Source organism: Xenopus laevis, chromosome 3L (assembly GCF_017654675.1).
Source record: "Xenopus laevis strain J_2021 chromosome 3L, Xenopus_laevis_v10.1, whole genome shotgun sequence".
NCBI classification, from domain to species: Eukaryota; Metazoa; Chordata; class Amphibia; order Anura; family Pipidae; genus Xenopus; species Xenopus laevis.
The window spans coordinates 151,248,121-151,259,645 of NC_054375.1; the positions used below are offsets into that span (position 1 = coordinate 151,248,121).

The 11,525-nt window shown below is 44.2% G+C and overlaps 1 protein-coding gene across 5 annotated transcripts in view; it reads left to right on the forward strand.

The window, feature by feature from the left end:
• The first annotated feature begins 4,349 nt into the window (after positions 1-4,349).
• The window catches only part of XB22041735.L (provisional ortholog of ring finger protein 220 L homeolog), a 25,017-nt gene continuing 17,841 nt past the window's right edge, over positions 4,350-11,525 (forward strand). For 2 of the 5 annotated variants that reach the window (XM_041587313.1, XM_041587314.1), the window contains exons 1-2: positions 4,352-4,811; positions 6,031-6,563. In XM_041587313.1, coding sequence (XP_041443247.1) covers positions 6,053-6,563 — 511 coding nt within the window. In that variant the 5' untranslated portion in view covers positions 4,352-4,811; positions 6,031-6,052. Of the gene's footprint in view, positions 4,812-6,030; positions 6,564-11,525 lie in introns of all 5 variants that reach the window. The other 3 variants (XM_018253734.2, XM_018253733.2, XM_018253731.2) reach the window with 3 other exon arrangements.

Sequence of the window (11,525 nt, forward strand, 5' to 3'; positions counted from 1 at the left end):
AATACAGAACTATTGGAAATTATAGGCCACAATAGATTAGTGGCCAGAAAATATAAAACCGAATAGAGTAGAAAAAAATGGAACAGGTGGAGAACATCGAACAGAATAGGCCAAAACAGGATGGAGTGGGCAGAGAACATAAAACAGAATGGTCTAGAACAAGACATAGCCTGTAGATAACAGGACAGACTAAAACAGGGCAGAGCAGGTGGAGAACATAGAACAGAAAGGACTTGTAGGGGTGGAATGGTTGGAGAACCTAGAACTGAATGTAGTAAACAGGATGGAGTGGACAGAGTGCATAAAAAATAGATAGGAACAGGAATTGGTAAAGAACATTGAATAGAATGGACTAGAACATGGTGGAGCAGGAGGAGAACATAGAACAGAAAGGACTTGATCAGGGTGGAATGTATGGGGAACATAGAACAGAATAGTAGAAGATTTTGTGAGAGGAGATTGTAGAACAGAATAGGGAAACCAAAAAGGCAAGGTTACAAGGAAAACACTCAGGATAGTAAGATACACAGAACAGAGAATCACATTATACTAGGGATATGCTGAGAGACATGATGAGTGTGGAAGGCCTTAAATGGGAAGGGATTTATATATAAATATGGCCCTGAACTAAATGGCAGTGTGCTGGGAGTTTTCTTAAATTGAGAAGGATCTGGGGATTTTTGGAGAGACAAGTTCCGGGTAGTGTCATTCTGTGGCTACTAAAGCAAATAAAGTTCTGTCTTGTATAAAAAAGGGACTCAAGGGATGAAAACATAATTCTGTCTCTTTATAGGTCCCTGGCGAGGCCTCATCTGGGGTATGGGGGCAGTTTTGGACTCCAGTCCTTAAGAGGGATATAAATGAGCTGGAGAGAGTGCAGAGACTAAGTGCAACTAAACTGGTTAGAGGGAGGGAAGAGTTAAATTATGAGGGGAGACTGACAAGGTTGGGGTTGTTTTCTCTGGAAAAAAGGCGCTTGTGAGGGGACATGATTAGACTTTACAAGTACATTAGAGGACATTATAGACAAATAGCAGGGGACCTTTTAGTTTTTACCCATAAAGAGAATCACGTACCAGAGGCCACCCCTTCAGACTAGAAGAAAAGAAGTTTCATTTAAAGGAACAGAGTAGGGGGTTCTTCACAGTCAGGACAGTGAGGTTGGGGAATGCACTGCCAGTTGATGTTGTGATGCTGAGTCAGTTAATGACTATAAGAGGGACTTGGATGATTTCTTGGACAAGCAGAATATCCAAAGCTATTGTGATACTAAAATCTAGAATTAGAATAGATATTGGTGTATATAGTTTATGTGAGTGTATGGAGGGGTCATTGTGTGTAGGTATGGACACTGGGTTTCATTTGGAGGGGTTTAACTTGATGGACTTTGGTCTTTTTTTCAACCCAATTCAATTATGTAACTATGTAACTATATCACAGTAACTCCCTATAAACTGCATGTAGATAACACGGGGCACCAGGAGGTGGCAGTAGAGCATGATATAGATTGGGACAGTAGTTCTTATAACCAGTTGCACAGACAAGTCTGTTTAATCACAATCTTTACTTCCCACAGTAATAATATTAAGCTGTAATGTACTTATGTTAACTCCTTATGGGTCTGTAATGAATAAACAAATTTTTGCCTGCTGTTTTCAGAGGGCTGTGGGACTGTGTATAGTAAGTGGAAGAGGCAGTAACTATGGGGTGAGATGGTGCATCTGTGGTGTAAGCGTAAGGAGTTGTAATTGTTGGATATTGTATATAGAAAGGCAAGTTGGGGTTGGTGCACATTACAAGGCAAGATATTGTCATGGAAAGTAGAGTATGAGTGGGGAAGTGTGTGTAGTAAGGTAAGGAAAGGTGGTTTCATGGAAGAAGAATTGCGATACCCAGGGAGAGAGACAGAGGGAACTGTGATAAACAGACAGACAGACAGACGGAACTGTGCTAGACAGAGAGACAGAGAAAGGGAACTGTGATACCCAGACAGACAGACAGAGGGAATTGTGATCCCCAAAGAGACAGACAGAGGGAACTGTGATACCCAGAGAGACAGACAGAGGGAATTGTGATACCCAGACAGACAGACAGACAGACAGACAGAGGGAACTGTGCTAGACAGACAGACAGACAGAGGAAACTGTGCTAGACAGACAGAGAAAATTGTGATACCCAGAGAGACAGACTGAGAGAACTGTGATACCCAGAGAGACAGACAGAGAGATCTGTGATACCCAGAGAGACAGACAGAGAGAACTGTAATACCCAGAGAGAGAGACAGAGAGAACTGTGATACCCAGAGAGACAGACAGAGGGAACTGTGATACCCAGAGAGACAGACAGAGAGAACTGTGATACCCAGAGAGACAGAGAACTGTGATACCCAGAGAGACAGACAGAGGGAACTGTGACACCCAGAGAGACAGACAGAGAGAACTGTGATACCCAGAGAAAGAGAAAGAGAGAACTGTGATACCCAGAGAGACAGACAGAGGGAACTGTGATACCCAGAGAGACAGACAGAGGGAACTGTGATACCCAGAGAGACAGACAGAGGGAACTGTGATACCCAGAGAGACAGACAGGGAGAAATGTGATACCCAGAGAGACAGACAGGGGGAAATGTGATACCCAGAGAGACAGACAGAGGGAACTGTGATACCCAGAGAGACAGACAGAGGGAACTGTGATACCCAGAGAGACAGACAGAGAGAACTGTGATACCCAGAGAGAGAGACAGAGGGAGCTGTGATACCCAGAGAGACAGACAGAGAGAACTGTGATACCCAGAGAGACAGACCGGGGGAAATGTGATACCCAGACAGACAGACAGACAGAGGGAACTGTGATACCCAGAGAGACAGACAGAGAAAACTGTGATACCCAGAGAGACAGACAGAGAGAACTGTGATACCCAGAGAGACAGACAGAGGGAACTGTGATACCCAGAGAGACAGACAGAGGGAACTGTGATACCCAGAGAGACAGACAGAGGGAACTGTGATACCCAGAGAGACAGACAGAGGGAACTGTGATACCCAGAGAGACAGACAGAGAGAACTGTGATACCCAGAGAGACAGACAGAGGGAACTGTGATACCCAGAGAGACAGACAGAGGGAACTGTGATACCCAGAGAGACAGACAGAGGGAACTGTGATACCCAGAGAGACAGACAGAGGGAACTGTGATACCCAGAGAGACAGACAGAGGGAACTGTGATACCCAGAGAGACAGACAGAGGGAACTGTGATACCCAGAGAGACAGACAGAGGGAACTGTGATACCCAGAGAGACAGACAGAGGGAACTGTGATACCCAGAGAGACAGACAGAGGGAACTGTGATACCCAGAGAGACAGACAGAGGGAACTGTGATACCCAGAGAGACAGACAGAGGGAACTGTGATACCCAGACAGACAGACAGAGGGAACTGTGATACCCAGAGTGACAGACAGAGGGAACTGTGATACCCAGAGAGACAGACAGAGGGAACTGTGATACCCAGAGAGACAGACAGAGGGAACTGTGATACCCAGAGAGACAGACAGAGGGAACTGTGATACCCAGACAGACAGACAGAGGGAACTGTGATACCCAGAGAGACAGACAGAGGGAACTGTGATACCCAGAGAGACAGACAGAGGGAACTGTGATACCCAGAGAGACAGACAGAGAAAACTGTGATACCCAGAGTGACAGACAGAGGGAACTGTGATACCCAGAGAAACAGACAGAGGGTGAGTTATGATTCCAAGAAACAGAGAGAGAAAAATTAGATACCCACATAGTCAGACAGAGGGCAAAGTGATGCCCAATTATCTCTTATTCCCAAAGGGAACCCCAGGGTTGTTGGCTGGTGCTGCACAGAGAGGGTGCTGGTGTCACAGACAGAAGAGGGAGACACAGATGTTAAAGAGCTGGATGTCTCCTACAGGAAAATAAAAATTGTGTAACATGGAAACAAGATGAGAGAAGTCAAGATGAGACTGTCCCAGCAGGTACCAGAGTAGCTCACCCAAACAGATGATCTTATATTTTCACAGCTGGACTCCGTGTCCAGTCACAGTGTGGGGCCACTTGTAGCTTAGGCTTAGTGAGGATAGAGACATCTGATGGGAAGAAGGGGTCAGTATCTGGGGTCAGTATCACCACCCCCCAGTACGCTCCCTGCCTGCTGCTGGTAAGGGCCTTTGTTAATTGAGCAATGAATTAATGCAGATAATTTGTCAGTGACCCTTCCCAGCGAGAGAAAGGCCCCACAGGGGCAGGAAGCAGGTGTCATAGAGATGCAAATGTGCAGAGAAAAGGCCCAGGAGGGGCAGGCAAAGCTCAACTAATGGGATCTTAATGTCCCGGGGAGACTGGGGAGGACACACACAGGGGTGAGAGCAAGAGCCAGGAGATACAGAGACAGACAGAGACAGACACAGAGACAGAGAGAGAGAGAGAGAGAGAGAGAGAGAGAGAGAGACTCTGTATCCAGGAGGGGAAATACACTATATGGGAAGGAACAGGGGAAACAAAGTAACAGAAGGAAAGAAAAGGCACAAAGGCAAGAGAGAGAGACCCACAAGAGAGGGGGGAACTCTGGGCAGGGGTGAGAATCAGAAGTGGGGGGTAGAAAGTCAGAAGTGGGGTTGGGAGTCACAACTGGGGGTAGAAAGTCAGAAGTGGGGGAATAGGATAGAGTAGAAGAATAGGGGCAACATTCAGACTTGGGTGTAAAAACTCCAGCTGGGAGGAGAGAGATCCGACAGGGAAACTACTGAAGGAATAAGCGACTCGGATCAGACCCTCACAGACCACGTAAGTAATTCCACGTTTCATTGCTTAGACTTTTACATAGTAACATAGTAAGTTAGGTTGAAAAACGACACACGTCCATCAAGTTCAACCTTAAGTCTGTATGTAAACTGCCTAACTGCCAGTTGATCCAGAGGAAAGCGAAAAAAAAACATCTGAAGTCTCTCCAATTTGCCTCAAATTCCTTCCTGACTCCAAAATGGCAATGGGACCAGTCCCTGGATCAACTTGTACTATGAGCTATCTCCCATATCCCTGTATTCCCTCACTTGCTAAACACCATCCAACCCCTTCTTATACCTATCTAATGTATCAGCCTGTACCACTGATTCAGGGAGACAATTCCACATCTTCACAGCTCTCACTGTAACAAACCCCTTCCCAATATTTAGCTGGAACCTCTTTTCTTCTAATCGGAATGGGTGACCTTGTGTCAGCTGGAAAGACCTACTGGTAAATAAATCATTAGAGAGATTATTATATGATCCCCTTATATATTTATACATAGTTATCATATCACCCCTTAAGCGCCTCTTCTCCAGTGTGAACATCCACTAATGTTTAATAACATAACAGATCTCATATCATTGCTATATGTAACATATCCAAAATCTCCACTTACTGGCCGAGTCGGAGCAGCCTTCCTTTATTTTTTAAACCCCTTAAAGTTACGTCCTGCTGAGTTCTAACACAGGCTCGCAACAGGAGGCCAGCAGTAGCTTCCTGATGTGAAACACAGCCAAAGGAAAGTCTGCTTCCCCAGCAAATACAGTCAGAAAGAACATTTTACTGTGTAAAGGGGAAATAAACACAATAAAATTTAATGTTACACAGCAAAGGGGAAATGTCTTTCTAAGCAGATTTCCAATATACATTCATTTTGACTGGTTTTATCTTTAGCCAGGGGTGCTTCGCCAATGAGGCAAGTTGAGGCTGTCGCCACAGGCGGCAGCGCCCCACTAGGTACCAGGGGCAGCAAAAATGCTGCTCCTGGTACTTTAAGAGCAAATTTCCGGGGGGGGGGGGGGGGGGACAGCAAGTGCTGCAGCCTCAGGCAGTGGAGGGGCCAGGATCGCCCCTGTCTTTAGCTGCTTATGTTATAGCTACTGGAGCATGGTTTGGGGTACCAGCCTGTCACACACTGTCCCCCATCTGCATGAGATCATTGGTACCACTCACTTATGGTCCTATAACATCTCCCCTCTCTCTGTGTCTTTCTCAGCAGATCGAATACCTGTTGGAAAATGGAGAGTTCCTCTGGCCTTATTAACCCTTTGACATCTACAGCCCTGCTGGTGATGGCCACCTCTTCTAATGGAGCTCTTGGGGTCTCCCAGCAGCCCCCCCTTTATACTGTCCCGATGTCTATTGATAAACCCCCTCAGATTTCCTATCTGAGCCAAGGCTACCCTTTTCTTTACCCTTCCCAGGAGCACCTGAATTCTGCCTGCCCTCCCCAGCTTCTTTCTCTGCACTCCCAGTATGGACATCCCCGGCTGGAACGGGCTGGCCTTGGTGTTTTGGGGTATGGGGCGCTGCACCCCTTTGGTGCCTTTCACCTTGCAGAAGGAGCAGAGAGGCTCCAAGCAGGGTATCTAAATCCAAAGAGACTGAAGGGAGAAAGTGACCCTTCTCAGATCCGGTATGTGCCTATGGATACAGGGATGGAAAGCCAACACATCCAGGGGGCATCAGGAGTCACCTCAACATCTCACAGGGGCTCCCCAAAACCCCGGACAAGCTCCAGCAAAAGAGGTAAGTGATGGACAGTGCTTGACATCCAGCATTTAATATGAAAGGGATTCTGTCATGATTTTTATGGTGTTGTTTTTATTTCTAAATGACACTGTTTACACTGCAAATAATTCACTCTACAATATAAAATGTCATTCCTGAACCAACAAGTGTATTTAGTTGTAATATTGGTGTGTAGTTGCATCTCAGGTCATTTTGCCTGGTCATGTGCTTTCAGAAAGAGCCAGCGCTTTAGGATGGAACTGCTTTCTGGCAGGCTGTTGTTTCTCCTACTCAATGTAACTGAATGTGTCTCAGTGGGACCTGGATTTTACTATTGAGTGTTGTTCTTAGATCTACCAGGCAGCTATTATCTTGTGTTAGGGAGCTGTTATCTGGTTTCCTTCCCATTGTTCTGTTGTTAGGATGTTGGGGGGGGGGGTGATATCACTTCAACTTGCAGTACAGCAGTAAAGAGTGACTGAAGTTTATCAGAACAAAAGTTACATGACTGGGGGCAGCTGGGAAACTGACAATATGTCTAACCCCATGTCAGATCATATTAATTGATTCATTTTGGGAAAAAAAAACATTTTTTCCCATGACAGTATCCCTTTAAACTAAATAGGATCAGCCTGGTTGTACCAGAGCATGAGCCATTTGGCCCCAACCTTAGAGGGAGTCCAGTCAAGGATAATTCCCATAAGCCAATTCTACTATGGGTTAGAATTGTAGAGTAACATTACTCTAGTTAATTTAATTCCCTCATAGCCACGTCATTCCATTGACATTTGATGTGTGAAATCCACATAATGGATGGGTAATTACTAATTAGCAACCCATTTAAATGCATGTTGCAGGGCTGCATCAGAAGCCAGTACAGTCTGCAGCATGCATCTAAATGAGCTGCTCATTAGCAATGCAGGATGTGTATTAATTATGTGACCTTTTTTTCTTTTAAAGGAATTGTTCAGTATAAAACTAAAAACTGGGTAAATAGATAGGCTGTGCAAAATAAAAAAAAATGTATCTAATATAGTTAGTCAGCCAAAAATGTAATGTATAAAGGCTGGAGTGACTGGATGTGTAACATAATAGCCAGAACACTACTTCCTGCTTTTCAGCTCTCTTGGTTTCCACTGATTGGTTACCAGGCAGTAACCAATCAGTGACTTGAGGGGGGGGGGCACGTGGGTCATAACTGTTGCTTTTGAATCTGAGCTGAATGCTGAGGATCAATTGCAAACTCACTGAACAGTTATGTCCCATGTGGCCCCCCTTATAGTCACTGACTAACTCAGAGTTAGAGAGCTGAAAAGCAGGAAGTAGTGTTCTGGCTATTATGTTACACATCCAGTCACTCCAGCCTTTATACATTACATTTTTGGCTAACTAACTATATTAGAAACATTTTTTATGTTGCACAGCCTATCTATTTACCCACTTTTTATTTTGACACTGAACTATTCCTTTAAAGGGGTGGCCTCAGTGTAAGCGCTAGGCGTCCCTTGTCTGCTTTTACCATTGAGTTATTCAGGTCTGATTTTGATTTTAAGGGCTATAGCCGTTTTGGAGAAATTTTGGTCCCCAAAAACACATTGGGCTCATTTAAATTTGCACGTGGGCAGTTACCCATAGCAACCAATCAATGACTGGCAGATGCCGGTTGAACAATGAAAGCAAACGTGATTGGTTGTTGTAAATTACTGCCCAGGTGCAAATTTGCCCAGTGTTTGATAAATGAGCCGCATGTTTGGAATGATATGTGCACAAATGCTTGAAGGTCCACATCATGGTTTGGAGGCACAGGTAGGGGTTGCCACCTGTCCGGTTTTGACCTTTACAGCCCAGTATTTTGAAGGGCTGCCCGGGTCAAAACTTCCTGCCCTGTTTTCCAAACAAGGAAAATTGGGCAGGATTCCCTTGATTGAAACAGCGACTGGCCAATTGCCGATCACCACGGCATAGCCCCGCCCTCTGATATCACTGACAAGCCAATCTACGTCACGGCCCCGTCCCCTGACATCATGGCCCCGCCCCCCTGCCCCGGTTTTCTCCAACCCTAGGCACAGGGCTCATTTATAAACAGTGGGCAAATTTGCACCTGAGCAGTAACCCATAGTAACTGCATGTTGAGCACTGAAAGCAAGCTTCTGATTGGTTGCCATTGGTTACTGCCCAGGTGGAACTTTGCCCACTGTTCATAAATAAGCCATCAGATCAGATTTGCATGATATGTGCAGAAATGCTTGAAGATGGTCCACATGGAAGTCAGCGGTGGCTTGGAGGCACAAAGTCCAGAACTATTCCTGTGCCGTTGCCCTTAGAAGTCTTTTTTTTTTTTGTTTACTTTTTCTACCATCCAATAGAAAATCAGGCCTGGATTCAGTGATGATTGGAAACTTTGCAGCAATGCCATTTTGTGAGAATGTTCACTGGGAATTCCCTCTGCTGTCAGTTATCACTGTTTGCTCCCCCTAGTGGCCCGAATTTAGAATCTATAAATAGTTACTGCTTGGTTTAAAAACGTAAAAAATAGACAAAAGTACCTCTAAATAGTACAAAGATAATTATTTATGAACGTTGTACAAAAGGAATCCACCTTCGTTCAACACCAGAATCACAAAGTGACGACGCACCCAAGACCTGCCCTTATATTATGGAAACATACAAAGCCACAGACTCGAGAGAGACCATGCAGAAAATAGGGCACTTACAGGAAGATGTTTCATTTGACACTTGTTTGTAGCAAATAACGTCAAGCTGGAGCCTCTGTTGTAATTCTGTCAGTGGCAGCAGCTTTTTCCATGTGTACAGAGGGGGCGGTGACGTACAGCAACCACATAATAAGGCCACGGTTTTGGGATGTACCCCTATTTTATCATTTGCTTAAACCAGGAATTATAGCATTAGATAGGTGGCTTATATATATAGAGAGAGAGACAGAGACAAGGGGAGAGTGTTGGAAGGGTTACTGTCTGCTCTGCTCTCGTTTCCCTACAACTGTCAGTTCAGATCAGGACCTTTATATTATATCCGGGCCATACCATTAAAGCTAATGCTTCTGGGCAGCAGTAACCTTATGTAATATTACAGAAACCTCCCTTTGGATGTGTGTGTTGCTGAATTTCTCTTATGACAGTGAGGATGTGAAGTCATATCCTGCATAATGAGAGGCCGATTGAGAAGACCGGCGGAAACGTTTCTGTGATGTTCTGATGGAATGGAAAGTGGGGGGCAGGAATTGGGGGGGAGGTTACCCCTAGTGACTGCCCCATCTCATATTAATAGATTGCCCGTATCGCTGCGTTGTCCCAAAGGGCAAGCTCAGTATAAATGGATTTAATGCTTAATATATTCAGGGGCACAGGCCTGTGGGGAGAGGAGGGGGAGGGGTCTATATCAATATATTGGGAAAATAACAAGGCAACGGTTGCACAGATGCTGCCCATTGGATCCCAGGAGGCAAAGAACAATACAAAGGACTGAACAGATTAAACAGCCGTTATATTCCACCGAAACCAGTTTAAATTCGGGGGAGAGACCAAGTTTTATTTTTGTTAAAGGGCAAGAAATAAAGTATTATATCTATGATTATGTAGCAAGGCAAACCGTGGCCTTCAATTTTTCTTCACATATTCTCTCGTATTATATAGCTCCCAGTTTTGCCTGTTGCTTGTTACAATACAGGAGCTGGAGGCCGGATATACTTAATGTACGGGACCTGTTATCCAGAATGCTCACGACCTGGGGTTTTCCGGATAAAGGATCTTTCCGTAATTTAGATCTTCATACATTAAGTCTACTAGAAAATCATGTAAACGTTAAATAACCCCAATAGGCTGGTTTTGCCTCCAATAAGGATTAATTTGTTGGGATCAAGTACAAGCTACTGTTTTATTATTACACAGAAAAAAGATTTTAATAAAAAATTTGGATTTTTTTGGATAAAATGGAGTCTATGGGAGACGGCCTTTCTATAATTCCGAGATTTCTGGATAATGGGTTTCTGGAAAAGGGATCTCATACCCATACAATACTGTATAAATCTTTTTTTAGTATTTTAGCTACATTATCCCCTCCAAAAGGACCCCTGGGATGCTGGGGGGCACGAGGGGGGGGGGGAGTCCTGACTTGCTATCGGCTCTGCAGAACCAGTGATGTAAATAGATATTATTGGGTCCCACAGCAAATGATTTTTCAGGCCCCCAAAATGTCTAGAGGTTGAACGGTTTTACCAATATTTATAGAAATTTTATATGAATTAGAGCCTCATGGGGCCCCTATACCTCCTGGGCCCCCTGCAGCCTCAGGGTCTGCTTCCCCAGTGCAGAACCCTGTACCCAGCAATTCAGGCATTCTTGGGGATACTCCTACCTTCCCTAACTGTTTGGAACACACTTGGGGTCATTTATAAACAGTGGGCAACGTTGCTCCTGGGCTGTAACCCATGGCAACCAGATGATTGCTTTCAGTGCTTAAAGGACCAGTAACATCAACGTTTTTTTTTTTGTTTTTTTTTAATTCATTAATATACATTGGAAAAAAAAACACCAAGACAAATGAAACTTTAAAATCGCAAAGCCTTTATTAAGAAATAACTTACCGAAACTCCGCTTCCGGTAAGTTATTTCTTAATAAAGGCTTTAAGCACTGAAGTAAGTTATTTCTTAATAAAGTCGTTGCCATTTTAAAGTTCAATTTGTCTTGGTGTTTTATATTTCAATGTATACTAACCAATTTTTTTTTAAAAAATTTTTTTGATGTTACTGGTCAATGATTGGTTGCTATGAGTTACTGTCCAAGTACAAATTTTCCCAGTGTTTATAAATGAGTCCCAGTATGGCTAGTTCTTATACCACTGTAGACTTACTATATGGCGCATGGGGCAGGTAGATGTTTAAAGACATGGGCTTTAAACTTTAGACTTTTTATTACATGACCCCATTAGCCTTGTATTCTAAACCTGCTCTAACAGCATGG